Below are 26,928 nucleotides of genomic sequence, written 5' to 3'. Positions count from 1 at the left end.
TAACACGTAGGACAAGCAAGACGGCGAGGTGGCTGTTGTTCTCTCCCGTATTGCCTACTTGCCAGTGCTCGACAGGGGCAGGCAAACTGTTACTCAATTGATAAGGACTCTATGATAGACTGAGCAGACGTCATCCGCCTTCCCCTCTTGTCTCCACGGCTTGTTGCCCGCAGCGTTGGCCGGTTTCCAAAGCATTCATCGATCAAAAGTCTACCTAGTCGTGTATATTCGGTACTAACACGGCGGAATTCGTCGTGAGATCAAAGAAAGACAAGCCAACAACATGGGAAAGAAACGCAAGTACCAATTGACCTCCAATAGAGAAGAAGATACTTACCTCTCTCGCAGGCGTCCAGTGCTGTATCAGCGTTGACATCGATGCCGTAGCAGGCTGGCTAGGCTCGTATGGCGGCGAGGACTCGACGTCCGACATCTCTCGTGGTCTCTTCGCCGGAACAGTTGGTGTCGAACGTCTGTTGAAGATGTTTGAGAAATACAACATCAAGACGACTTTCTTCATCCCAGGCCATTCGCTTGAGACATTCCCGGAGCAGTGCAAAGCGATCGCGGAGGCAGGACATGAGATTGGGCTGCATGGGTACAGCCATGAGAACCCAAGGTCGATGACTCTGGAACAGCAGACGATTGTGATGGACAAGGTTCGCTTCTCCAACGGTCTGGTGACTGGTTGCCAATTTCTGACGCTGGCGCAGTGCTACCGTCTGATCAAAGACTTCCAAAAAGGCAAACCACCGCGTGGCATCGTAGCGCCATGGTGGGAATCGAGCCAGGAAGGTGCGGAGCTGATGCTTCGATACGGCCTTGAGTACGACCACAGCTTCAGCCACCACGACTGCCAATGCTACTGGCTGAGGACCGGCGACAAATGGATCCCTATCGATTTCGAGAAGCATCCAGACCATTGGATGAAGCCTCTGGAGGCTGGTCCTATGACGGGATTAGTTGAGATACCAGCGTCGTGGTATCTTGACGACCTGCCGCCGATGATGTTCATCAAGAAGGCGCCGAACTCTCACGGTTGGGTGAATCCGCGAGATGTAGAGGAGCTTTGGTTGGACCAGTTCAACTATTTCTACCGTGAATATGACGAGTTTGTGTATCCGGTCACCGTACATCCTGATGTCTGCGGTCATCCTCATGGGCTCATGATGCTGGAGAGGTAAGCATTGAAGGCTATGAAGGAGTGTGAAGGATACTGATCGAGACAGGATCATCGACTACCTCAACACCAAGGAAGGCGTAGAATGGGTGACTATGGAACATATCTGCGACACCTTCAAGTCAAGCAATGAGCCGCCAAAGGGCGCAATGATGCCTGCCAAACAGGGAGCGATCTTGGAGAACAAGGATTTAAAGCTGGAAACGAAGTCGTGAGGTATCCTGAATGTCGTGTGTAGCATTAGATCTAGCCTGCCTGAAAGCCCATTGCCACTTCCCCAGTGTATTCAAAAGGCTGCTAAATTCAAGAGCTCAGAGTCCTCGCTGAAGCTTTGATATCGTCGCCAATCTCCGGTCTGTCACTGCTGCTTGACGGATACGTGGACTCGACCAGCATGTCAAGCATGCCGGGTTTCGAATCCACGAGGAGTTCTTTTGTCATGACCGACCGAGACACCACATCCACCCACATCTCGTTCCTTCCGTCGAACGGTGACGACGGCGGGATGTTCTCGAGGTAGGCGTAGATTCTCGTCACGAAGTCCCCCATGACTACGAAGAGCACTGGTAAAACACCATGAGCGATCGTTTTGAAGAATACTCACAGTACACCTTGTTCTTGGAGTTCGCTGGGGTCGAGTATGTTTGCTCGAGGTTGAGAGCCATGGCAGGATGGAAACCAAGGCGGCCGGTCAAGTCTTTCAGGTCTCTACCGTACTTCCTCCACTCGTCGCTCGCATTGCCGGGAGTCGGTTCGTTGACGAGCGCGTTGGTGTACTCCTCTCGGGTGATGGTGTTGAAGTCGATCATTGGTAGCATGGTCGGTATGTAGGCAGATGAGGTCCGGGGAATGGAGAAGAGGAAAGTATTGGACGGCTTCCGCTCTTCATGAACCAGGAAGAGAGGTGACACAGATCAACGTGCCGAGCGCGTCGCCTTCACTGTGATGCAATCTACCACGCCAGACGCGAGGTCGACGCCAGTGCACGTGTGGGGGTGCTTCTGAGCTTCCTGAACTTCCTTCGTCTTGTTCAGGTTAGATTCTTCAGAGCCTCGTGGATAAACTTGACCATGTCGTCTGCATGAAAGAGCTGTCAGCAAGTTGAATGAGATGAAAATGTGGACAGGACTCACCGATGCCCTCAGGTTCGTTCACCCAGTGGCCTCCATCTGGGTAGCTCTGCCACTGCACTTCCATACCTAAACCCTCTAGATGGTCTCGAAGACCCTCGCCGTACTTGATTTCGATGACACTGTCGTCCTGACAGTGCCCGACAAACACTGGAGTCTTCACCACCTCTACCCCCGGCATCACACCCGCCACCACCTTGGGGAACCAACTGCTCAACCCAACAAAGCCTCCAATCCGCTCACCCTGACATAACATCGCGGCAACAGCAACAGCGCATCCTTGACTAATACCAGCAAGAACCACGTTCTGCGCGCCGCCAACCAGCGCCGCCTCCTCAGCAATCTGAGCCTTGATGCGAGCGACAGCTTCGTTTAAAGCCGTCTTCTGCTCCTCGAAGCGCTCATGCGGATTCTCCGTCGTCCACATGTCGAACCACTGCGATTCGACGTCGCCGAAACGATTGAGCATCATGCCGGAGGTCGGGAAGAGCCATTTGGCGTGCGGGAAAATGTCAGGTAGGTAGCGGCCGTCGGATGCTTGACTCTCGAAGAGCTCAGGATGGAACTCTGCTGCTGTGCTGCCGCGGCCGTGAAGGAAGATGATGGTGTGGTGGTGTTCAGCGGTAGGCAGGACGATTTCGGGGGTGTGTTTTTGTGCCATGGTCTGATCTCGTCGTGTAGTTCAAAAGAATGGGTTGTAATGAGCAGCTATGTTGAGTATCAGGCATCAAACGCTGGATATCGGGTGGCAGGCGGATATGAGTCAAAGCAGCGGGGGTCTGGCGTATTTGAGTACGATTGGTATAGTACATCTTCGATTCAACGCTTAAGAGTACCTATGAACACGCAATGCTACCCAGGGAGATCCACAAGCAACGCTTCCATCTTCGACGCCTCCCACATGTCCCGTTTTCGCTCCCCTGGCCGCTGTCTACGGCCTCAGCAACGTACTGCAAAATGAAAAGTAAGTGCTCGGCTAGTAATGGATAGCCTTGGCATAAGTGCTCATCGCCGCCTCCTTGAACGCTTCACTTAGCGTTGGATGGGCGTGGCTCGTTCGTCCAACGTCCTCTGTGCTTGCACCATACTCGAGCGCGAGCGTGCCCTCCGCAATCATCTCGCCTGCGTTAGGTCCAATGATGTGCACGCCCAAGATGCGGTCGGTCTCTGCGTCTGCCAAGAACTTGACCATGCCCTCGGTGTCGAGGTTGGTCTTCGCTCGGCTGTTCGCGGTGAACGGGAATGAGCCGACCTTGTACTTCACGCCCTCCTCCTTGAGCTCTTGCTCGTTCTGGCCGACCCATGCGACCTCAGGATGAGTGTACATGACTGCGGGGATGGCGTTGTAGTTCACGTGGCCGTAGCTCTTGGTGAGGTACTCCACTGCGGCAACAGCCTCCTCCTCAGCCTTGTGCGCGAGCATAGGGCCGAATGTGCAGTCGCCGATGACACGGATGTGAGGGATCTTGGTGCGGTATTCGGAGTCGATGACGATGCGGCCCTTGCTGTCGGTCTCCAAGCCAATCTTATCAAGACCAAGGCCTTGGGTGTACGGGCGGCGACCGATCGCGCAGAGCACGACGTCTGCGTCAAGCTTTTCAAGATGTTAGTATCGACATCCAGTTCACAGAGGCTGACAAACTTACCGTCTGCGCCTTGCCACCCTTTGCGGCCTCTACGTCAATCTTCACACCTTCACCGGATGCATCGCCGTTGGTGACCTTTGTGTTGAGCATGAACTTCATGCCCTGTTTGGCGAGCGTCTTCTGAATGCTCTTCGCGATTTCGGCGTCCATGCCTGGGCCGCCAATGGCGCCCAAGAATTCCACCACCGTGACTTCAGATCCCAATCTTGACCAGACTGAACCCATCTCCAGGCCGATAATACCCCCACCAATGACAATCATCTTCTTCGGCACCTCCGTCAATGCGATGGCACCGTTAGATGTGACGACCTTCTTCTCGTCGATCTCCAAGCCAGGGAATGGCGTTGCTTCTGAACCAGTGGCAATCAAGATGTTTTTCCCTCGCACAACCGAGTTGCCACCGTCCGTAAGATCCACTGCCACTGTGTTCTGGTCCTCGAATCTGCCAGCACCCTTGATGTACTCCACATTGTTCTTCTTGAACAGGAATTCAATGCCCTTTGTTAAGCCGCTGACAGATGTGTCCTTCGCCTTCATCATCTGCGTGAGGTTGAGCTTGACGTCGCCGACATCGATGCCTCGGTTCTTGACATCGTGCTGGATCTGGTGGTATATGCGCGAGTTCTCGAGCAGCGATTTGCTAGGAATGCAGCCGACGTTCAGACAGGTACCGCCGAGGGAGCCGCGTTTCTCGATGCACGCCACCTGCGCATACAATGGTCAGTTGAATGCTCCAGCGCAGAGCTCTGAGGCTATTCATCGTACCTTTAGACCCTCCTGTCCAGCCTTGATCGCAGCGACGTATCCGGCCACGCCGCCACCAATGATGACCAGGTCCTTCTCCTCTGTAGCTCCGTTAGCCGTTTTATGCCCCTAGGCATCCCTCTCAAAGTGCGCACATACCAGCAGGCGTGGCGTATCCTCTCCTCTGCACTATCCGGTCCTGTAACAGCGAGGTCGAAGGCGAGAGGCGGGAAACGTGTGATGGGTGCTGTATACTCCGGAGTGCGCTGCTGCGCGCGGTGGCGCGCGGGATGAGTTGCTTGAACATGATGCCGGAGTTGCGCGCAGAACACCAAGTATACCAAGAGGATGTAGAGAAGGGTTTGGAGCAGCAGGTGATGTAGGAGTAAGAGGCGAGTTGAATGATGTTCGAAGCTGTTTCCCAACTGGCCTAAGCCGAGAAGCTTTAAAGCATTCCGGCCCGATCTCAAAGAGCGGGAGCAGCCGTAAAACGCCACGCGTGGCAAGGCCGTTCCAGGAGCAACCAAGATTACGGAGAAGGCCAACGAAGATTTCGGATGGACGCCGAAGTCGACAAAGCAGTGTCTACAGCATGTGACACTCGTCGGGACGACACGTGACTGTGTCCTGCTCTTCTCCAACCCACCATGAGCACCAATGGCAGCGCGACCGGGTCCGCTTCATCAGCAGAACCACGGCCGGGACGCTTCCTCAGTAAGGGCCTACGCCGTGCAACTTGGATCTCTCCACGGACAGGTGAACGATCGAAGCGTGTGTTCACCCTGCGCGAAGCATCCCACAGATCGAATGGCCATGCCGACGACTCAGAGACAACGCCTCTCTTGGGCGGCAGCAGCAATGCCAGCGATGGCTCGTCGAAGTCTGCGCGAGCCGTCGCTTATCTGCACAAGCAATGGAGCGCATCGTTCGAATTCCTAAACTCGAAAACTGGGCGTGGTATCTTCAAATGCTCGCTTGCCTACCTGTTGGGCAGCCTGGTTACGTTTGTCCCCCAACTAGCAGCAATAATCGGCAGCGGCCAGGACAGCAAGCACATGGTTGCGACGGTCACAGTTTGGTTTCATCCTGCTCGGACGGTGGGATCGATGCATCTAGCCACCATTCTGGCTCTCCTTGGCTTTCTCTATTCAGGTGTGGTTGGATTCACGAGCATGGCCGTTTCGATGTTCTTCGGCTCGCAGGATCTGCTTGTGGTCGGTCATGCGTTGGTGCTCGTCATCTGGATCGGTGCTGGCCTGGGATTCGTGGCGTGGACTAAGCAACACTTCGGCGACCCCATTGTCAATGTGGCCTGCTCGCTTGCTTCTCTTGGTTGCATCACCGTATTGATCAAAGAAGGCGCAGTCCAAGCTGGCGAGTTCTCTGATGATCGGGTCGTGCAGGTGCTGCTCATGGTGCTGATGGGCATCATTGTAACGACAGCCGTCAATACCTTAGTCCTTCCAGTAACGGCTCGATCCCAGCTACGAGACGATCTGGAGAAGAATACCGATCTCCTTGGCGAGCTTCTCATCGCAATCACTCGCGCTTTCTTATCTGGCCGGGAGCACGATCTTCAGGATAGCTTTTTCGAGGATCTACAAAAGGAGCATCAGCAGTCTTTACAAAAGATGAGTAAAGATCTCGGCGAAACCAAGAACGAGTTCCGGGTGCTAGGCAGGGAGCAGCTGTTTGAGGTCTCAACGAGGCTCGTCCATTGTCTGGAAGGTCTTAGCCAGGACCTCGGAGGATTGAGAAGCGCGGCACTTGCGCAGTTTGCATTTCTACACCCATCAGAGGGCCATGGCAGCACAATGTCTTCACCAGGGGAGCAGCGAGCAGCTTGGATCTCGAACGCGACGAACGGTATCGATCGAAACCACATGCCCAATATCCTCGACGTTATTGCAGAGGCGCCTGAAGAGAATAGTCCGCCAGTGAACGGTATCAACAACTCGGAACGACGTGAAAGCATAGCGTCAATCGCTTCGAACATCAAAGGTCCTGACGACATGTTCTTCACGTTCATCACTCAACTTGGCCCTCCGACGAAGTCACTTGTGTACACTCTGAAACAGATCTTGGACGAGCTGCCCTTCACAGCTACGGAAGAATCAAGCGGTTTCTTGGGCATGTTCCGACCGAAATTTGCTGTTGCGGTCAACGACAACTTCCACTCCAGCTTGAACGACGCAATCGCGCTTTACGGGTCGTCCAGACGGGAAGCGTTGAATGTCCTGTACGCCAGTAGGGCTCTTAATGCGGCGTTCATGCCACAGAGCAACAAAAAGGCGAACGGTGCCGCTGGTGGTGGACAGCACAGTGCTGCCGCAGTGACCTCCTCTCCATTTGCCAAAAGCGGGTATGTTCAGCCGCCAGAAGAGCTTATAGCGGACATGGAAGAGGTCAGCGCGGTTTGCGGCAACTTCTCCTTCTCTCTTCTGGACTTCGCCGAGGATGTTCTCACCTACCTCTCCATCCTGGACGAACTGAAAGGCGCACTGGAACACCCCTCGCCGAGCTGGCATTGGCTGAGATTCTGGAAGCTCTCGTGGAAGCACGACGAACGGAAGACATTCGCTCTAGGCTCGGACTCTGAGCACGGTCTTGAGCATGGCGTCAACCACAATATCCCGGAGCCGATTCGGAAAGCGGACGAGTTCGTTGATCCGGAGAAACCTCAAGCTGAGCAGCCATGGACTTGGTGGGCCTATCGCAAGCTCCGGGTGTTTAGAAGAGATGATATCCGATTTGCGATCAAGGTGGGAATTGGGGCCATGCTCTACTCCTTGCCAGCATTTCTGCGCTCAACGAGGGCGACCTTTGTTTACTGGCGAGGAGAGTGGGGGTTGGTGTCGTACATGGCTGTGTGCTGCATGACGATCGGTGCGGCGAACACAACTGGTATGAGACGATTCATTGGTACATTCATCGGCGCCTGTCTGGCCATCGTAGCGTGGGTCATCAGCTCAAGCCACGGCGAAGCCAATCCTTACCTCCTCGCCTTCTTCGGCTGGATTGTGAGTACAGGTTGCTTCTACCTCATTCTCGGGCGAGGCGAAGGACCACTCGGGCGTTTCATACTGCTGACATACAACCTCGGCGCTCTGTACGCCTACAGTTTGAGCGTGCATGACGACGACCACGACGATGACGAAGGTGGGATCGATCCGGCCATTTTCGACATTGTGCTGCACCGTATGGTTGCTGTCATTGTCGGGACCATTTGGGCTATCGTCGTCTGCCGGGTGATCTGGCCTATTTCGGCTCGGCAGAAATTGAAGGATGGTCCTTGCATTCTCTGGCTACGTATGGCGCTTGTCTGGAAAAGGGATCCGCTTGCCTTGCTCCTCCTCGGTGAGCCCAGAAGCAGCTACATGGACATTCGCGAAGAAGCAGAACTGCACTCTTTCCTTAGCTACCTCGACAGCATCCGTGGTGCCGCCTCTTCGGAATTCCAGCTGCGAGGACCTTTTAGAGACAAGCCTGTGTCACGCATCATCGAACGTACGCGAAGAATGCTCGATGCTTTCCATACCATGAACGTCGTCATTTCGAAGAATCTGCAATGGACGCCCGGCGAAGCAGCTGTTCTGCGATACACCAGAGAGCAGCGTTTCGCTCTCAGTGCGCGGATCTCGCATTTGTTCTCCGTGCTGGCGAGTTCGTATAAGCTGGAGTTCCCGCTTGGTGGAGCGCTGCCGAGTATTGAGAATAGCAGAGATAGGTTGCTGGCGCGCATCAGCGAGTTCAGGCGGAATGGCGAAGGGAGAGAGACCGCGACAGAGCAGGACTATGAGTTGTTGTATGCGTATGTGCTCGTCACGGGACAGTTGGCGAGAGACATCGAGGCGGTTGAGGAGGAGATTGAAGGCCTCTTTGGGAGGTTGAATGAGGAGAATCTGAAGTTGCAATGAGAATCAAGCTATGAGTCGCTCCTTCCTCCTGTGGTCGACAGTGCGGACCGTGCCGCGACTGGCGCCTTGTAGTCAAAGTCGAAGTCGACGCAAACTCCCGTGTTTCACATTGAGACATTCATATTGACAGATTTCGAAAATGGCGAAGAGAAAGCGGGAGGACGAAGGCGATGGCGAGCTAGTGAAGGACAAGGTACGTTTCAGCCCGACGAGTGCTCACGATGATACGATGACACGATGACACGATGAGTACTGACCCTCCTTTCAGCACCCAAAGTCCATCGCCGAAGATCTGGTCGAAGGCAACGCTGCTGGTAGAGAAGCCGCAGCACAATCCACTGGTGCATTATCTCTCGATCGGCAGCAAAACGAGGAGACACCTCTTCGCAAGCGAGCGTCGCTCCTGGGCCTGCCAGCAGAGTTGAGGAATGTGATATACTTCATGGTCCTCAACAACAATACTGGCGGTTATCTGGATCTCAGTATCGATGCCTCCAATCATCAGCAGCCCGCAATTCTCAGGACCTCGCGTCAGATACGGGAGGAGGCTATCAAGATCTGGTATGGCAACTCTTTTGTCCTCTACACTGACCGCTTCAAACTCGAACCTCAGCCCGAAGGCCCCGAACATTGGATTTGGCACATGCCGGGCGGCCCTACACTCTAGGTCTCCCGTATCGATGCCAACTCCTGGCCAATTATCGTCAACTGGATCAAGCTGTACCATGCAGGCCAGACGCAGGAGCGCCCGAGCGAGCTGGAATACCAGGAGGCTGCAGTGTTTCATTTGATCGGAGCTGCATTCGCGATGGCGGAGAGGTTGCGGGGATTTCCATGGGCTCTCCTCGCCGCCACGCTCGACGATCTCGAAGGTGTCTACAGACGTATCTGTGATGCCGCGTTGTAGCCATAGGCAGACGGACGACTACTGTGTGCGCAGGATGGTGGGGAAGTGGGCCTGGTGGACGCGGTGGGTGCCAGGACTGAGCATGGAGAGGCATAGAGCTGTGTAGGACGGATTCCTGCGCTGGCTGACAAGGTCATCGGGCATTGTATCATCGTCAATCAACACTTCTCTGCGCGTGCTTCTCGGCCACGATTCAAATGTATATTACGACTCAGCTGTACAACTTCATTGCATGGACGGACATCGTAGGTGTGGCACGATGTCCGTCCATCACCATTCGTAAGGGTGCGGCACACCAGCAATTCCTGGCCGAACGTTATGGAATGGCTCAAGCTGTATCATGCCGGCGTACACAGTGCGGTGATCGCTCGAGAAGAACAGCCGGTGTTAGAGATGAGCCAAAGAACTGATCTGATCCATGCAGCGTTCGAAATGGTCGACAGCATGAGCGCATGCGCTTGGAAGCTGGTGGAGAATGTGCTTCGTCCTCTGGGGTCGCTGTTTATACGTGCATCTGATCGGTAGCCTTTGCATGGAGGAACAACGTTTTCGACCAGGAGGCAAAAACTTTGATGGGACGCCAAAAGAAGGGCCATTCGTTGATCCGTGGTCGAGCTCGGGTCTTTGCCTGACGAGATGGTCTTTGACTTCAAGTTGGTGGTCAGAGAGATTAAGTATTGAGCGACGAGGAGGCTTCGCAACACGCAATATCAAAGGACGGGCGAAGAAAAAGTGAGGCTGAAGATTACCTTAGTCCTCATGGCAGATATCGAGTGGGCGCGTTGCATCTTTAGCTAGCGCATGCCCTCGTGCAACATGAGGTATTTGTTGCTGGAATGCCACCCTAGGGCGTCCAAACCTTTGAAGAGCATACGTTCATTTTTGCGCACCGTACACACTCTTCCACACCTGGTCAAACGTCCCTTGATCGACAGCAAACTCTCTCACAAACTCCCACTCCATCTCATGCATCTTCTTCCCACACAGCACCAGACTATGCAGCGGCCGTCCCAAGTCCGCCGTACTCAGCTCCTCCAGCGTGCCAGCCACGATCTGCTGGTCCTCACTGCCCAGTCTCGCTACGCCCACAGCAAGCGCCTCCTTCCCACATACACCCTGCTGCCTCTCGTCCTCTACCTCCAGCATCTGGCTTGCGCACTGCGCGACGGTCATGAACCGTGGCTTCTCGTATATGATCTTCCCTCGTGCCATCGCCTGCAGATCCGGCTCCTTCACCTTGATGTCCAGCAGCACCAGCGTGTGTAGTCCCAAGCTCGCATTCTCCGCTATCCGATCATAGAAACTGCTCGGCTTCCACGAATCGGTGAAGAAGACCATGCTCACAGTCTGGCCGAAGTTGTACAGCGACAAGCCCGTTGCTCCTACAGCAGTCAAGATGCTCGCATTTGGTAGTGTACGTGTAGGTATCGGTGGATCATTCTGTCGGCATCGTAGGGCAAGATCGGTGTGTGTCGTAGCGCTGAAGGGATCTCCCACAACCAGAAATGCTACGTCCTTCGTTTCGGCATCTTTTAGTATCTCGTCGCTTTGCGATTCGACCATCTCCCGGTCGGCGAGGATGACGGGCCGGCCATAGTATGCTTCCTACTGTGCGCCCGTCAATCACGTATCCTGGAATGTAACATTGGCCGCGATGCTCACCAGTTGTTCCTTGTCGACAAGAAGGATCGCAGTGTACGCTTCGAGATAAACTCGCTCAGCTTTACGCACGATGTCCAGACCTTTGACCGATATGTCCTTCTCGTCGGCGAGGCCGAGACCGATGATGTACAACATTCTGCCTGTTGTTCGTTTTGACGCGGGAAGATGCAGAAAGCTTCGGATGTTCTCTAGATCGACACTTTCAAGGTTAAGCTTTTGAGCCTCAGAGCTGTGAGTGGAAGCTAAGGAGCCGCGATGCAGGGTCTTTAATGCTTAGATTCCGGGCTAGAGTATTGACCACCATCACCAGCGCACCGACGTCGATCAACTTTAACCTTCTCGTAACAGCTTGACGCGGCATACATAGCAGAACACGGCGCCATCATGGCAGAAGCTCGCGCCAAATATCGCACTGAGATCACTCAGGTAGGTCTCGACGCGCTTATTAACCGTCTATGCTCTGGAGAAGACATCAAGACCACCTTCAACTGAGAGCATGCGTGACCCTCGCCTTATCGCGAAGGATCCTGCAGATAGTCTTCAAAGCGATGTTTGTTTGGCAAAAGGCGCCGGCTGACTTACGTGCGCAGATGATGTTCGTTAGTGGCGAGACGGGAGATCCAACACCAGAGACAACCACCATGATTGAGGGTATTGTGCAGCAGCAGGTCATGGAGATGGTGAGTATGTGAGCACTCTGTGGAGCATGATGGTCGGCTTACATTACACAGCTCAAGAGAGCAACAGAACTAGCAGCTCGCCGCGGCGTCAGGACGATCAGCACAGACGACCTCATATTCTTAATCCGGCATGACAAAGCAAAGGTCTCACGCCTACGCACATTCTTATCCTGGAAGGACGTACGAAAAAGCGCCAAGGACAGCGATGAGAAAGGTGGCGGTGGCGCGGATGCTGGAGGCGTGGAGGATTTCGATCTGGCCGCAAACGACCCGACTCTAGGCACCGGACCTAACGTCAACACCCGGACAAGCAAGAACAAGAAGGCGAAAGTTGGCCTCCCCTGGGACGTATCGAGCTTCTACACCGAGCAAGTACCCGAGCGCGAAGACGAAGAAGACGAGGAGGAAGAAGAGATGAACGCCGCCACCCTCCAACGACTGAAGCAAGCCGACGAGCGAACCAAAGGCATGAATGCGGAGGAGTACCTGCACTTCTCCGAATGTCGGCAGGCGTCCTTCACCTTCCGCAAAGGCAAGCGATTCAGGGAGTGGGCTGGTTTTGGCGTGGTGACCGACTCGAAACCGAATGACGATATTGTCGACATTCTCGGCTTTTTGACGTACGAGATAGTGACTCTGCTTACTGAGGAGGCCTTGAAAGTGAAGGCCACTGAGGATGCATTGAAGAGAGAGAGTGGTGGCGATGAAGAGAAGAGAGGCAGAAAGCGGAGACGTGAGCCTGGACTGTTCGACCCACCTGAGGAAGCGAGGACACCGGTTTCGGCGAAGCACATTCAGGAGGCTTTCCGAAGATTGCAAAGACCAGACTTGAAGGCCAACTACATGAAGCACATTCCCAAAGGAACGTGGCAGAGACCGCTGAAGCTGATCTGAAGGGTGCTGCTTGGTAAATTTATTCCTTGAGCGGAGGTGTTGGAAGGAGTTTGATGGCCACTATCTGCGTCTTTCTTGGACAATACTGCTTTAACCTCAGATCAACTGTTTCGCTTCCCCGACCATTGGCGGCAACATCCCTATCTTTGAGAACTCTGAGTAGGCCAAATGCAAGCTCTCCAGCGTGTCGACATGGCCGGTCCAACCGAAGTTCATCGCCTTGTTCATGCTTAGTGCGAACGACATCGCCCAAGCCGCAGCATCGGCAAATTGCCAGCCTTCGAGATCGCCTTCAAAGGGATCATCTGTCAGATTGTGCTTCTGCATGATCTCCTTCCAAGCCTTGTGGTTCTCTTCCTGCGCAGCCCAGTGGCCGAGCGTGAAGCTAAAGCGTGACTTTTGAGTGCCGCCATAACCAAGCGGCGTCGGCTTGTCGCCTGGATCGACAACGGTGAACTTCGACTCGTCTAGCTCCGGCTTGCCGTAGTCTTTGCATCCGAACCAGCGCGCGAGTTCTGGCCAGAGCCTGTTATTGGGCAAAGCACAAGTATCACTTGCGTTGAATTTCTGGTTCTTGCACTTGTCTTCCAACACCGCCCACTCGGACAGATAGCCAGTTAGCGTCGCTGTGCTGTGTTCTGTAACGCCGAGCCAGGCATTGATATCGCCAGGGAAGTCAAGAACCTTGCCTTGGTGGGCTTTCACGGCTGCGTATACGGCTAGAGGGTGCAAAGCGTTCATGGCGGCGTTGTTGACGGCACCGATAATCCACGCAGGGCAGATGATGTTCCATCCGATGGAATTGCGCTTGCAGTACTCGTACAAAAGATCCTCTTGCGGATAATAAAAGTTCGGCTCGATGCCTGGGCGCGGATCGGACTCCACGAACGGTGTCCTGGCTCGACCACTGGATGATGGTCAGGACTGCTCAGAACCACTCCTCTATTTGACTGAGCTGTTGATACTTACATGTGAACTCCGTAGTTCTTCGCACCCGTTTGCAAGCAGAACCTCTTCGGAACAACACCAGCCTTGTCCAGACCTTCCAGGAAGTTTCGTAACAATGCGGTGTTCGTATCAACAAGCTCCTGAGCGTTCGACCACGCTGGTTTTCCAGGTTCCGGCTTTGGCTGAGCATATGAGTAGAAGAACACATAGTCGGCGGTGACATTCTTGTCCTTGAGTTGCTTTGCAATTTCCTCTCCGCTGGACAAGAAGTCACAAGCAACATGCTCAACTCGCGAACGCTGGTCTTCGGTCAGGAGAGCCATCATCTCCTTGGGTGGCGGTCGTCTGCTGGCGGCCCAGACTTTCTTCCAGCGTTCTGGGCTACCGAGAAGGGCTCGCATGGTGTGGAAACCGGAGATGCCATTTGCGCCCTACAACACAACATCAATTAGGGATCGGCTCATTTGGTATTGCAGAACGAGACTTACAGTGACAATGGCGGTCAAGCCTTTGATGTCAGGCGAAAAGGAGGGAAGGTTCCTATAGATGCCTTTGTTCTGCAGTGCCATGATGGTTTACAAGGGTTATCTTTAGATAGAGTCAATGATCCGCTGGACAACTGGTAGCAGCCGTCACTATTATGTTGGAGCACTCGGTGTTTCCTCACAGATGTCTATCTCGAAGGCTCATCTAAGTCATGTCATGGTCCGACGGATGTCGGGACGATGTCGTACTGCTGCTCCAGCGGGGTAAAACTGTACGCACCACGGCATCAACCCACCTGCTCTGAAGAAGAAACGAGCATGCATTTCATGCCTGTGGATCCACTTAGCCTGGCCGCATTCACGAGTGTGATGCACACATCGCGGTGTAATGGATGTCCTAACTCTCTGATCACTGATGATGAGGACTTTTGCTTGCGCCTCATCCCCTAGTTTCCTTCATGGAACTGGAACGTCTCATCTGGGAGCTCATTAGATCTACTACTCTTGACGCGAGGAGAGTCTTTGACCTTAGTACATGTAGCTCTTGACGGCATTGTCAGACGTGTTGTCAGGTCTAACGTTGCAAGACTCAAGTAAGCACCGACAAGGCGAGCACAGTCCACCTCCGCACGTGCACTTCCATCTGATCTGCCCGGATTTCGACCTCCTTTTTCCCTCATCATCAGCGTCCACGTACTTCCGGCATGGACACAGGCTTCAGCGAGAAGAGTGCGAATGAGGGCCAGCCTTAGTCTCGAGTCTGGAGAGCCAGCGGAAAGGATGCCTGGCAAGATAGCAACTGGCGAAGTGACCGCACCGCCAGCAATGGAGCCGATGAAAGACACCCAACCACTACTATGGCCCGAGGACATCGCCTTCCTCACCGATCACACCTACTCAGCTACAATCACAGCAGAGATCCGAGCATCTCTCAGCAGGACCACCACTGAGAGCGCCACTTATGCAAAACTTGTCGCAGAAGCTCTCACAGCGCCTTGTTCCCGTATCCAAGTGCGTATTATAGAAGACACCAAGCACCCGGCGCACGGGCAGCGAGGTATATTCGCCGCGCACCATCTAGAGCCAGACTCCTTCATCTGCCTGTATATGGGGCACATACATACCAACAGCCTGTCTGATACGGACCCACACAGCGACTACGACTTGTCTCTGGATCGCGAACTCGACCTCAGCGTGGATGCTGCACGGTCTGGCAATGAAGCTCGCTTCGCTAACGACTACCGGGGCATTGCTGAGCGTCCGAATGCCGAGTTCAGAGACTGCCTCATCAAGGTAAAATCTGAAAAGCGGGCGGGCGGGACGAAATGGGAACGCCGAGTAGGTATCTTCGTCATGTCGGCAGGCAAGGCAGGCAAACGGAAAGCAGGGATCAAGGCCGGCGAGGAGATTACAGTCACTTATGGAAAAGGCTACTGGGAAAGTCGCAAGACCATAGCAACCTTCCGGAAGGATGCCGAAATGCGTACGCCAGAGCGTTGAACAAGAATTGAACCAGCTGATTGGTGTAGTTGCAATCGCAATCGCCGCGCTGGAGCTATGATGATGGAGATCCAGGAGGGTGCTGCGCATCGAAGTGAGGATGGGTGACACCGCAAGCCGTCAAGATGCAGCCCGAGAAAAAACGGCGTTCATGGCAATAGGTATGTGAGTCCGAACGAGACTCGGGTGGTACCGCAGTAATGCTGACCGCTTGCAAAGATTAGGATCCCTCTTTCGAGGTCGAGGATGGAGGTTCATTTGAGAAAACGACACCGCATCGAGCAGCACATGTGCAAGCACGGCGGACAGCACCGGCTATCTTACAGCGTCCATACTCTTGCGTGCTGGCTTGGCGGTGCGCGTGGAGAAGCCACCTTCACGTGAATGTGAATTGAATTAGGTGATGTCAACTTGGTCCAAGCGCACCCCAAGCGGGCTTGGACATTTCCCCTCCTCGCGCGTCCCCTTTGTCCTTTGTTTTTCACCTCACACGAATGAGTCCTTGTCGCCGCCGTCACCACAGAGATGTAAGTACTTGTCTTTGATGCCTATAGCTTCACACTGATTGCAAGCAGGGTGATCACGAGGCGCGGAAGAAGCGCGAAGGGATAGAAGCCGGCCCTGAACCGATCGCAGACAAGCATACCCACGAGAGCACCCACGAACACACCTACGAGCGCGCTCACGCGAACACCCACGAGCACACCCAAAAGCAAGACGCCACAGCAAAGATCGCAGATCCCACACAGACACTACCCTCGGAGCCAGAGGATACATCGACATGTCGCTTCTCCAAGCTTCCTCCGGAGTTGAGAGAGACATGATCTACGGTCTGATCACTTCGAAAGGCAACGGCTGCATCCATCTCCATCGTTTCAAACCACCCGCGATCACTAGAGTGTCGCGCCAAGTCCGCGCCGAGCCTCTGGCGGTCTAATCCAAAATCAACAAGTTCACCGCGCATGTCACTGCGCCGTACGTCGCGTCATACGTGAAGCCCTCTCGAAACCGCTCAAGTATCGTGCCACGACAATATCTAGGTCCGGACGACCCGAGACGCTCCAAGACTGGAAGGTTACATCTCCATCCATACAACAGCGCTCTGTTCGCCTCGATTGAAGGGCAGGTTGCTGTGAATTTCCGGAATCTTCGGTTGAGGATCAGGGCCTACGACAGTACGTTGGGCTTCCACACCAAGTACAGGTCTACCACGCGCTGGGCAGAGCTACAGCTTCTAAGCTCATACTCCGTCGATTCCTCTGCGCCAAAGCACGGTCAGCGGCCGCGTTTCAAGGTAGGATTCGCTGAGGTTCGCACCACTCCTTGGTATCAAAAGGCAGTAGACCCCACAGTTGTCAACCACAACCGCGACCTTGAGTACATTTCGGACCCCGCGAAAACCATCATCGAACAACTACTGGCTGCGCCCAACTTCGGGGGACTCACGATGAGGGACTTGGAACGTGTGGCGGACTCGACTCGGGCGGCACCACCGCCGTACGCAAGACCACCGCCCGCTGGGAGCCCGGACGACCAAATGTGGACAGTATAAGCAACGCGCTACCCCAGATGTGTTGAAGTGTACAGCAGTCTATGGGAGTGGTTATGCGGTTAGGGGCGGTCTATGACCAGCAACTGCGGTGGGGGAAAGTCGGCATCGTGCTTAGAGCGTTGGCGTCCTAGGATATGGCAGTGTGTTGCTCGGACTGCAATTCTGAGCTGAAGGGGCTGGCTATGAGGGCTGCATGGGCGATCTCAAGTGTGAATCAAATTGATAGAGCAAAGGTTGACACCTGTCGAACTTCCATTACTCGTGATCCCTTGCGTGGTGGCTTGGAGACGCGTCAGAATGAACCTCTGTCATGTGAAGATTGTGTGACGTCAAAGCTGGTCTAAGCGAACCTCTAGCGTGCTTCCATATTTCACCTACTCGCGCCCCTCCCTTTGTTTTCACCACACACGACCGTGCCTGTGTCGACTTGCGGTCACTACCAAGATGTAAGCGCTTACCCGTGTCGCCTATACCTTACACTAACTCGGAACAGGGCGATCACAAGGGCGCGAAAGAAGCGCGAAGCGAGCGAAGCCGCTACCAAGTCCACCAACAGAGCCTCCACCGACATCCGCGATGCATACGCCGACAAGCAACTACGAGTCAACACGCAAGACGAGCCTCCGCTGTGCTATCTGCTTGAAAAGGTGCCACCGGAAGTCCGAAACACCATCTACGGATACATCGTATACGAGAAGAAGCTCATTGAGTTGCGCAACAAGTTCACGCTGCCTGCAATGACTCGTGTCTCACGCCTGGTCCGCGTGGAGTCTTTGCCGGTGTTTTTCGACGTCAACTGGTTCCAAGAAGTCAAGACTGCGGCACCATTCCAGTCCGAGTCTGTCTATGGATGGAAGAACGAGAGTCCTCAGGTGAAAGTTCACAGACGATGATACCTTGGTCTGAACCGTCCTGAGCGTCCCAACACTGGTAACTTGAGACTTCCGCCACAACTCACTACCCTCCTCGACTCCATCGAGGGAAAGATCGCAGTGAGACTCCGTCACCTAGAGATCTTCATCATGCTCTTGGACGCGAAAATGTCTCTCCGGGCTGATTCCTCGAAAAGAGCTCCTTTCGCAATGCTTCGCCTCGGAGACGCACGCTTCGAGCCTTTCCACCACAGCAGAGTGCCGCCGAATCTGGCCAAAGTTACTCGCAGCTACCATCAACCGCATGTGTTCCAGTCCGGCATCGAGATCGACTACGACGTCTTGCACGAGCCCAATTTGGAGTGCATCACCAATCCTGCAATGGCTTTCTTGGAGCATAAGCTGGCCCAGCCCGAGTTCGGAGGGTTGACGATGGAGGAGGTACATCAGCTGGCCAGTCTGGTACGGGTGGCGCCATCACCAGATGCCACTCACCCGCCGCTTGAATAGGCCCCTTGGCAATAAGTCCTGTGTAGATGGGGATGGCGACAGGCTCAAAGGATTGTATCAAGAAGTGTGGAGCGTCAATGGCGCCATGGCATCAATGTGGTATCTTTGCGTGTCTTGTGAGTTTGTGGGATTTTTCCAGCACTAGACACGAGGGAATAAGCGTGGCGCTACAACGACGGCCCCAGCTAGGAGATGAAGACCGTGCAGAAAAGATACACCCGAGATGTGGCTTGCAGTCCTCATCTCTGTCTACACATGGCAAGTGGTATGATGAAGCTTGAATAAGATCAGACCTTCACATGAAAATGGCTCGATCCATGTCACTTACGGTTCCTCTTGCGCGCTCATTGAGGCCATATCAGCACAGGCTTGATGACTCCCCCAGCGTGCATCTCCTCCCTCGCCTTCTCAAAGTCCTCCACCTTGAATTGCTGCTCCAACTTCTCCAGCGGCAATTTCCCTTCCCGATACCATTTCACTAACATCTGAATCGACTCCTTCGGATTTGCATCACCTTGGATCGTGCCAGTCAAGTGCGTCCCATTGCTCATATGCTCCGGCAAGCCCACCGCAACATTACTTCCAGGACCTTGATTGGCGAGCTGCACCACCCTTCCTAGCCGATGAACGCTGGCAAGTGCCGCTTGGAGGAGGGCTGGAATGCCGGTGGTGTCCACGATCCCTGTCGGACCCTCTGGGCCTTTCGGGTCGGAGAAGGGAGGCAGACCTCGGAGGGCTTGAGAGAGGTCGTCTCTGCTCATGCCTTTGCTGTTGATGGTGTGCGTCGCGCCGAGCTCTTCGGCAAGAGACAGGCGGTTGGGCAGGATGTCGACGGCGATGATTGTGCGGACGCCGAGTGCTTTTGCTGCCTAGACAACGTGTGAGTAGAGAACAGGTATAGTTTTTTGCAATTATATCATGAGGAAGGACTGACCATGAGTGCGCTCAATCCAACTCCACCAAGACCAAAGACCGCGAGACTGTCAGTAGCAGGATCAGGCTTCATTGCGTTTGTTACTGCGCATGCCCCAGTCTGGACTATAACGCTCGTCATGGCGAGTTAGTAGACTGGCCTGGAGCAGTGGGCAAGAATTGAAAGGTGCACCTACTACCACAGCCCAGCGGCGCAAAGATTTTGAGCTCCTCCTCATCCTTAATGAGACCTTTCATGGGCACAACCGAACTCTCCTTGACAAGTGCAATGCCGCTAAAACTCGAATGACCAAAGTAGCTCGCCTTGACCACCCTCTTCCGTCCACCACCATCGTCTTCTAACCTCTCATCCTCGCCTTCGTTGTTCGCAAGAGCAAAGTTAGGGTCCTGTCCTCGAATGGTGATCGGAACCTGCTCTCGACAGTGCGCGGGATGGCCAGTGTTGCACATATGGCACGCTCTGCAATGGGCGAAGGACAGCAGAACTGGGTCGCCCTCCAGCAGTGCCGGGTCTACATCAGCGCCCCGCCGTAGGATCCTGCCGCCGCCTTCGTGGCCAAGGACTCGGGGATAGATGCCGCCAACGTTGGCAATATCGGTATGACAGATCCCAGTGGCAACGATCTTGATCAGTAGCTCGTGGGCTTCTGGCTCTCGTGCCAGGACATCTTGGTAGCGCCATTCCTCGTCGGTGTAGGTCACGATGGCCTTGGTTGGGACGGTATAGGAGTACATCTTGACTATGAGAAGAAATGACGTACACGAGATGCGAAAGCAAGAACAGGAGAGAAGATTAATGGAGCAAGAGAAGTGGATTGGTAGGAGCCAATACCCCACCCTGACCGTTGTCTTCGGCAGTCGTACGCCATACCAATGGACACGGGCATACCTGTCGCGACGAGGTAGGTATTTGGAATATGGTGAGTGCTTTGCCACAGACTAAATAGCATATCGGGACGGTTTGTTGCAGAGAACGGAGAAGGTTTGAGGAATATGAGGTGCGGTCAAGATTGGGTTGGAAGTGTGGCTGAGCTGCGCCACAGCCATTGAAGGATCAGCATGATTCGAGTCACGAAAAAGATATGATTCACCGCGCTGAACATATGTGAAAGGGACTCAGTCGCCCATCTGATGCTCTGACCTACCGGTCACTACAACACCATACACTACCGACCTGAGGATCCGCAACCATGGCCGACACGGACAAGAAGACAGTGCATATCGACGAAGAGACAGGTCAGGACAGTTCAGAAGCAGATGGTTCGCAATCGAAGCCATTCAAGAGTGTGGGACATGCGTTTCTGCAGCATGGCGACCAAGCGCAGTATCTTGTGAAGAGGAGAGAAGGCGACGAGGAGGAAGCGACCTACAAGCCAGCAGCCAAAGCGGCACTCAAGAAAGCAACCAACTATGCCGAGACCCAGCGGAAGAAGGCAGCTAAGGAGCAGGAGCTCGCGATCCGACAGAAGAAGGAGGAAGAGGAGCGCAGCAAGTTCTTGGAGGAGGCAAAGAAGGTCGTTATCAAGGAAGACGCCAGCTTGCCGAAGGCCGTTCGAATCAGCCTAGGAGAGACGCGGCCTGAGATTGTGAAGCTGGGGTCTGGGGAGCGTTCGAAGGAGGTCGACTACTCAAGCAGCCAGCGAGGTACGCGAGTGCGTGTCTTCGGTCGCGTTCACCGCGAGCGCAAGCAGAGTCAGGTCTTGTTCGTCACTCTCCGCGACGGCCACGGCTACATGCAATGCGTGCTCACCGGCAATCTGGCAAAGACCTACGATGCCCTCACGCTCACCCGCGAGACCAGCATGATGATCACCGGAGAGATGTGGGAGGTCCCGCCTGGTGCACACGCTCCAAACAACCGCGAGCTTCACGCAGACTACTACGAGATCATCGGCAAGGCTCCAGGAGGCGACGATGCGATCACCAACAAGGTGCAAGCTCAGGGCGACAACCAGAAGCTGCTCGACATGCGCCATCTCGTGCTTCGTGGCGAGAAGGCTTCGGCGGTCATGATTGTGCGTGACGCGGTAGAGCATGCCTTCAACGTCAAGTACCACGAGCTCGGCTACGTCAAGGTCGCACCGCCGGCTCTTGTGCAGACGCAGGTGGAGGGTGGCGCAACTCTGTTTGAGCTTCCTTACTACGGCGAAAAGGCCTACCTCACCCAATCTTCGCAACTCTACCTCGAGACCGCCCTACCGTTCACTGGAAACTGCTACTGCATAGAGAAATCCTTCCGCGCCGAGAAGTCTCTCACCCGCCGTCACTTGTCAGAGTACACTCACGTCGAAGCCGAACTCGACTTCATCTCCTTCGAAGACCTGCTCAGTCACCTCGAGGAGCTTATCTGCGGTGTTCTCGAGCTCGTCCTCGGCAACCCACGAACGGCGGCGATGGTTCAGGACCTCAACCCGAAGTTCCAGATGCCTGAGCGCCCCTTCAAGCGCATGCGGTACACCGACGCCATTGACTGGCTCGTCGAGCACGAGATCCCGAACGAGGATGGCCAGCCGCACAGCTTTGGTGACGACATCGCAGAGGCAGCCGAGCGCAAGATGACGGACACCATCAACCGCCCGATCTTCCTCACACATTTCCCGCTTGAGATCAAGTCCTTCTACATGCAGCTGGACCCCGAGGACAAGCGTCTCACAGAGTCCGTTGACTGCCTCATGCCCACCGTGGGTGAGATTGTTGGCGGCAGCATGAGGTCGTACGACTACGAGGAGCTGATGGCGGCGTACAAGCGGGAGGGCATCGATCCGAAGGAGTACTACTGGTACACAGATCAGAGGCGGTATGGCACGAGTCCTCATGGTGGGTATGGATTGGGGCTGGAGCGGTTCCTGGCGTGGCTGTTGGATCAGCACACGGTGAGGGATACGTGCTTCTATCCGAGGTACATGGGGAGGTGCAGGCCTTAAGTGCACATGTGTTCTGAGGGGATAGCGCTGATGAGGACGTGTGGACATGAACGATGATGAGAAGTGTAATGAGACATGGCTAGATGAGGGTACGGTGATACGGTAGCTCAGTCGATACTACCAAGCATGCTCACACGACCCCAAGAGTAAGACTCAAGTCCCCAGCTCCTCATGAATCATTCCCAATTGCATGTTGTCAAGCGTACTGCGCCCTCCAAGCCTCGCTCCAGTCTCGCCTAGTGCTCATCCAACAAAGAACAACATCAAACATTCACCACCAACAGACTCGGGTACTCCTTGCCACCTTGCTCTCCAACCGCAATACAAGCAGCCTTAACATGCTAGTCATCCACTGCGACGCCCAGCTTTCCCACGCTCCCGTCCTCAGCACCACTCTTGAGCCTGGAGAAGTCTTGCACCCCCTCGTGGCGCACGCCGGAGCGAGCGTGCAAAACGCGTCAGGTCGTCGATGGAGAATCCGCGAAAGTCAGACTGGCTTGTTTGAGTATTGATCGATTGCATCAGTGGGGCTGTGAGGTGGTGCACATCTTCTTCGTACTGCCGGAACTCAGGCGTGTCGTAACTCAGGCGCGTCGTGCGACCATAGCTGAGTTTCGTCGAATAGCGCAGCTTGGCCGCCTACTTGGACCTGCAGTCGAGCTCCCATGCGTCCCCATCTCAGAGAAGGGTGATGGTGAGTTTGAATGTCGAATTCCTTCAACGATGAAACGGGGTCGAAGTGGATGTGGAGGTCCTTGATGCGAGCGGCAACCTTTCCAGCATCTCTCAAGAACGAGTAGACCACCTTCGGCATCTCGAGTCTGCCCGTATTCATGAACCTGCGGTCGGTCTGGCGGAGGAAGCCAGGAAAAGATCCCGACCTTAACCCACCGTGAGGCGTGGTGACTTCGATGACGGAGCTGTTGACGTCAAAGTAGACGGGCATCGATTCCTGGCGCACTAGCTGGGAGACGCGGGTGATGGCCGGCGGCTTGAGGGTTCTCGAAGCTAGACGTCTGGTCGAGCCATCTTGGCCTGCGGTGGCGTAGCCGTACACACGGTTGCGTAGCTCTGGTGGCAGGTCAAGGAAGCGGAAGGGCGTTTCGGAATCGGAATGCGAAGATGTCTTTGTTGTCGTGAGCGGGCTGAGAAGAGGGCTGCTGGGTGGGCTGTCGGGCGGGCCGTAGTTGACTGCTTTCTTTGTTACGCGCGCGGTCCGCCGGAGCGTGGGCGTAGGCTGTGGTGCAGGAACGGGCTGGGTCGCAGTGATGCGTTGGCGTAGGACTCGGTCATTTGGCTGCGCTCTTGGAGCAGCCACGGTCGCAGTCCTGTCTGGCGTGAGTTGGTCTCCAGTCGATACTAGGGATGATCATACTTACAAGTCTTAGCTCGTCGCGGTTAGTGTACTGCCGATGCGATCGCGCACCATGGAAGTTGAGAGGGATGGTGAAATTGTGTGAGCTTCAGCGCAGAAAAGGAATGGAGGGGCGGGACCAGCCACAAGTTAATACTCGGCGAAAACATGACGTCAACTTTCATATGGGAGTTGAAAGTGAATGCAGAAGAAGATGGTATGTGCGACATTTACCTTAGACTCCCTTAAACATGCGAGCTCCGTATATCGGGATGTTGCTTGATGTGACGGCCACGATGTTTTGTACTGGTGCGGAGGCCAAGAAGGTAGATTAAAACAAGAAGTGAAATAAACGAACCACCAAAGAGCCATACCTTCATCAAGCCATCCTCCTGTACCGGAGGCCTCGCCGTCTTGTATGCATCCCGTCCACCCACAAACAATCTCCCACAAACATCCGTCCGCAAACACCCTCCGACAAACTTCTTCCAACGAACATCCCGTCGCCGCTACGCAGCCGAGATAGGCTTAAGAGGTGGTGCTGTTGCTAGTGGTGCCTGGTGGTGGGCCAGATGGTGGAGTTGTGGTGAAGCCGGTGTCGGCACCCCAGGCGATGGAGTTGAACTCGATCCTCATGGTGTCGATCTGGCAGTTCTCGTTGAGCTCGAAGTAGTTCATGCCCTTGACAGGGTATTGAGCTGAACCGACGGTGGGGAAGTTCCAGTGCCAGATGATGTTGCGGCAGGCGGCGACGGCAGTGAAGATCTGGAGAACGAAGCATCGATCAGTCCCGGTCTTGAAGTGTTGTGGTGGCCTGCAACCATCGAGTACAACTTACAGTCTCAATATTGCTGTCCGGAGGAGCGTTCTGAGTCTCCTGGATGTACTCTTCCTTCGACCCAGTGGTCACGGAGCCAAGGGGGATACCAGCGAGGGAGTTGATGGAGTCGGAGATCTCCTGAAAGTCGTCCGCGAGCATGATCTCCATCGTCTCGGTGAAATTGCCGAGATCAGTCTCCTTGTGTTCGAGAACGCCGATGAAGCGGCTGACGAACTTGTCGGCCATGCGTTGCGTGAGACAATGACGTCTGGAGCAGCCAGGGAAGTACTTGGTCTCGATGGCCGTCGCTGAGGCACAAGCGGCCAAGGCGGCGAGGCTGATGGCGAGCTTCATTGTTAATGATTGTGGTGAAAAACGAGTGTCTGGAAAGATTGTAGTAAAGAGTGACTTGGGTTGGTGAATGGTTGTAGTGCTGGAGGGCTCAAGAGGTAAGAGTGGACTTCTTACTTATACCCTGCTGCCCATCTAGACCTCAGACACTCCTGGGTGTTCTTGCATCAGGAGTTGAGCAAGCCAATAAGAATCTTACTGTGGCTTGACGGTATTCAGCCGCGCAGAGTCAAGGCTCCGCATCGTAACGCACAACTTGGGAGATTGAGTCTGACCAACCTGCCTGGAGTCAGGTAATACGGGCCTGTCAGACGCGGGGATGTGCTCTGGAATCCCGGATCTGGTCGCCTCAGGGCATCATCTAGCGAAAGAGGCAAGCGTAGACCTATGACCACAAGCCATGATCATCCAGTTCTGGGTCAGGCCGTCAATCCATCTAAATGGTGCGCCTTGAACGGCGAAGATCGCTCGCCATCTAGGTGTGTCTTAAAATACCGGTATGCTTCGTCTGGTATGCACGTCAAAGGAGGATGACCCCGGTTCCTGGTTCATGGCGGTGGCGAGATCTGGGGCGTGATGTACTCCAAGTCCGACAACTCAGCCTTGCTGAGGTGTGATGGGGGCTGGAATGAAAGGGTGCGCGGTTGGGCTCCTCCATCCCGAGCCGTGAGGACGGGGGAGTGAGTAGGGGTGCGACGTATCGCGTTCGGTCTCGTTCACCACGAGCCTGAGGGCCTGAGAGCCGTGCATCCGCCACCATACGAGGGCGGTTGGCAGGATGGAGATGAGAAGGATGACTGCCGTGTTGAAAAGAATGATGAAGATGATGAAGCACTGCCCGATTTAGGCCGCCTTCCAGATTCGGCCATTCATACTAGCGGGAAGCTTATAGGGGTGGATCTCACCTTGCCGGTTCTTGAAACAACCTGGAGGGCTTGCAATGCATCTTACGACCAGCAGGCCCAAGCTCAATGACAACTGCCACAATCCCAACTTGACGCTGTCGACCTGTTGTACAATTTCCACGAGACTGCTGTACAGACACCTCCCAAGCCAGCTTGTCCTATCTGGCAGCATTGTACGAGCAGGAAAAGGCCAACGAAGTCCTATTGCATCGGCCAAAACCTCTCGGCATCGAGTGCTGATTTGACCCTGGCGGTATTGGTCTCTCGAAATGCAGGTTGATCGGTTCGAGCGCGCTCCTCATGTCGTACCATTCGTACAGAGCATTTCAGGACTACTGCTCCGATCTTGTGTCCAACATCTGAGCACCACCCTCTTTCCACAGCAATGGCAAGCGTCTCACACTGCTTAGGATCACTCATTCAGCGACTATTGCTTCCATCCATTGTCTGCATCTTGGGCCTGCTTATGTGTAAGTGATTCGAAGCTATGGGATCAATCTGTTCGCCTCTACAATCTCAACATCTCCGGTAGTTCTGGACGCTCGGCGTTACGCTTTTGAGCTTCTCCAACTCTTGCTCCAGATCTCCAGGCCGTCTCCAGGCCGTCTCCAGGTTCTGCAGATCAACATGGGGGCGAGTCATTACCATGCGTTGCCCCTTCTCCAGCTGTATGGACGTCCGGCTAAATTGAATGGCTGTCAAAGAGGAGTCGCCGGGACCATTTACCGGCGTTGATGTAGCCCTATTAGAGACCATGGAAGCCGTCTGCTCGCAAGGCCTTCAGTGCATCACAAGATCAAGATGCTGTCGTTCAAAGGCGACAGATCTGCGTCTTCAGACAGCCAGGATAAGTCCGACGACACCATAATCTTGGGAGGGAAGGAGTTCCCAAAGGCTTGTGTTCAACCAACTCTTCTCCAGCGGAACGGAGTGACTGACAATGCCTATCACAGGTGACGTGGTGGAAGCATGGCTCCCTCGTCCACCTGCATTGTCTGTGCGGCATACTACTGC

At 54.6% G+C, this 26,928-nt stretch overlaps 15 protein-coding genes across 15 annotated transcripts; 7 read left to right on the top strand and 8 right to left on the bottom strand.

Moving 5' to 3' along the window:
• Nucleotides 1-482: 482 nt before the first annotated feature.
• On the top strand, nt 483-1,395 carry LTR77_006124 (uncharacterized protein; the record flags this gene model as incomplete). Its single annotated transcript, XM_064803366.1, has 2 exons — nt 483-1,180; nt 1,230-1,395. 2 exons carry the CDS (start codon nt 483-485, stop codon nt 1,393-1,395), a joined length of 864 nt encoding a protein of 287 aa, XP_064658281.1.
• Nucleotides 1,396-1,483: 88 nt separating this feature from the next.
• LTR77_006123 (uncharacterized protein) lies at nt 1,484-1,998 on the bottom strand (the record flags this gene model as incomplete). The annotated part of the gene is made up of 2 exons (XM_064803365.1): nt 1,484-1,731; nt 1,785-1,998. 2 exons carry the CDS (start codon nt 1,996-1,998, stop codon nt 1,484-1,486), a joined length of 462 nt encoding a protein of 153 aa, XP_064658280.1.
• A 212-nt stretch (nt 1,999-2,210) lies between these two features.
• On the bottom strand, nt 2,211-2,971 carry LTR77_006122 (uncharacterized protein; the record flags this gene model as incomplete). Its single annotated transcript, XM_064803364.1, has 2 exons — nt 2,211-2,257; nt 2,314-2,971. The coding sequence occupies 2 exons, from the start codon at nt 2,969-2,971 to the stop codon at nt 2,211-2,213; spliced, it is 705 nt and encodes a 234-aa protein (XP_064658279.1).
• Nucleotides 2,972-3,286: 315 nt separating this feature from the next.
• LPD1 (dihydrolipoamide dehydrogenase precursor) lies at nt 3,287-5,007 on the bottom strand (the record flags this gene model as incomplete). Its single annotated transcript, XM_064803363.1, has 4 exons — nt 3,287-3,904; nt 3,957-4,661; nt 4,722-4,801; nt 4,860-5,007. 4 exons carry the CDS (start codon nt 5,005-5,007, stop codon nt 3,287-3,289), a joined length of 1,551 nt encoding a protein of 516 aa, XP_064658278.1.
• A 340-nt stretch (nt 5,008-5,347) lies between these two features.
• LTR77_006120 (uncharacterized protein) lies at nt 5,348-8,617 on the top strand (the record flags this gene model as incomplete). The annotated part of the gene is made up of 1 exon (XM_064803362.1): nt 5,348-8,617. The coding sequence occupies one exon, from the start codon at nt 5,348-5,350 to the stop codon at nt 8,615-8,617; it is 3,270 nt and encodes a 1,089-aa protein (XP_064658277.1).
• Nucleotides 8,618-8,756: 139 nt separating this feature from the next.
• Nucleotides 8,757-9,284, top strand: LTR77_006119 (uncharacterized protein; the record flags this gene model as incomplete). The annotated part of the gene is made up of 2 exons (XM_064803361.1): nt 8,757-8,810; nt 8,886-9,284. The coding sequence occupies 2 exons, from the start codon at nt 8,757-8,759 to the stop codon at nt 9,282-9,284; spliced, it is 453 nt and encodes a 150-aa protein (XP_064658276.1).
• Nucleotides 9,285-10,400: 1,116 nt separating this feature from the next.
• DPH5 (diphthine synthase) lies at nt 10,401-11,321 on the bottom strand (the record flags this gene model as incomplete). Its single annotated transcript, XM_064803360.1, has 2 exons — nt 10,401-11,129; nt 11,187-11,321. 2 exons carry the CDS (start codon nt 11,319-11,321, stop codon nt 10,401-10,403), a joined length of 864 nt encoding a protein of 287 aa, XP_064658275.1.
• A 249-nt stretch (nt 11,322-11,570) lies between these two features.
• SPT3 (Transcription initiation protein spt3) lies at nt 11,571-12,760 on the top strand (the record flags this gene model as incomplete). Its single annotated transcript, XM_064803359.1, has 3 exons — nt 11,571-11,612; nt 11,777-11,866; nt 11,918-12,760. The coding sequence occupies 3 exons, from the start codon at nt 11,571-11,573 to the stop codon at nt 12,758-12,760; spliced, it is 975 nt and encodes a 324-aa protein (XP_064658274.1).
• Nucleotides 12,761-12,856: 96 nt separating this feature from the next.
• On the bottom strand, nt 12,857-14,277 carry LTR77_006116 (uncharacterized protein; the record flags this gene model as incomplete). Its single annotated transcript, XM_064803358.1, has 3 exons — nt 12,857-13,667; nt 13,730-14,139; nt 14,197-14,277. 3 exons carry the CDS (start codon nt 14,275-14,277, stop codon nt 12,857-12,859), a joined length of 1,302 nt encoding a protein of 433 aa, XP_064658273.1.
• A 696-nt stretch (nt 14,278-14,973) lies between these two features.
• Nucleotides 14,974-18,138, top strand: LTR77_006115 (uncharacterized protein; the record flags this gene model as incomplete). Its single annotated transcript, XM_064803357.1, has 3 exons — nt 14,974-15,676; nt 16,734-17,190; nt 17,739-18,138. The coding sequence occupies 3 exons, from the start codon at nt 14,974-14,976 to the stop codon at nt 18,136-18,138; spliced, it is 1,560 nt and encodes a 519-aa protein (XP_064658272.1).
• Nucleotides 18,139-18,327: 189 nt separating this feature from the next.
• On the top strand, nt 18,328-18,627 carry LTR77_006114 (uncharacterized protein; the record flags this gene model as incomplete). Its single annotated transcript, XM_064803356.1, has 1 exon — nt 18,328-18,627. One exon carries the CDS (start codon nt 18,328-18,330, stop codon nt 18,625-18,627), a length of 300 nt encoding a protein of 99 aa, XP_064658271.1.
• Nucleotides 18,628-18,971: 344 nt separating this feature from the next.
• LTR77_006113 (uncharacterized protein) lies at nt 18,972-20,295 on the bottom strand (the record flags this gene model as incomplete). The annotated part of the gene is made up of 3 exons (XM_064803355.1): nt 18,972-19,496; nt 19,562-19,665; nt 19,737-20,295. 3 exons carry the CDS (start codon nt 20,293-20,295, stop codon nt 18,972-18,974), a joined length of 1,188 nt encoding a protein of 395 aa, XP_064658270.1.
• Nucleotides 20,296-20,750: 455 nt separating this feature from the next.
• On the top strand, nt 20,751-22,484 carry LTR77_006112 (uncharacterized protein; the record flags this gene model as incomplete). The annotated part of the gene is made up of 1 exon (XM_064803354.1): nt 20,751-22,484. The coding sequence occupies one exon, from the start codon at nt 20,751-20,753 to the stop codon at nt 22,482-22,484; it is 1,734 nt and encodes a 577-aa protein (XP_064658269.1).
• A 568-nt stretch (nt 22,485-23,052) lies between these two features.
• On the bottom strand, nt 23,053-23,913 carry LTR77_006111 (uncharacterized protein; the record flags this gene model as incomplete). The annotated part of the gene is made up of 2 exons (XM_064803353.1): nt 23,053-23,843; nt 23,892-23,913. 2 exons carry the CDS (start codon nt 23,911-23,913, stop codon nt 23,053-23,055), a joined length of 813 nt encoding a protein of 270 aa, XP_064658268.1.
• Nucleotides 23,914-24,366: 453 nt separating this feature from the next.
• LTR77_006110 (uncharacterized protein) lies at nt 24,367-25,012 on the bottom strand (the record flags this gene model as incomplete). Its single annotated transcript, XM_064803352.1, has 2 exons — nt 24,367-24,603; nt 24,677-25,012. 2 exons carry the CDS (start codon nt 25,010-25,012, stop codon nt 24,367-24,369), a joined length of 573 nt encoding a protein of 190 aa, XP_064658267.1.
• Nucleotides 25,013-26,928: the final 1,916 nt, after the last annotated feature.

Source organism: Saxophila tyrrhenica, assembly GCF_035928015.1.
Source record: "Saxophila tyrrhenica strain CCFEE 5935 chromosome Unknown scaffold_9, whole genome shotgun sequence".
Classification (NCBI taxonomy): Eukaryota; Fungi; Ascomycota; class Dothideomycetes; order Mycosphaerellales; family Extremaceae; genus Saxophila; species Saxophila tyrrhenica.
The sequence above is the reverse complement of the archived record's forward strand: the minus strand, read 5'-3'. Positions and strand labels throughout refer to the sequence as shown.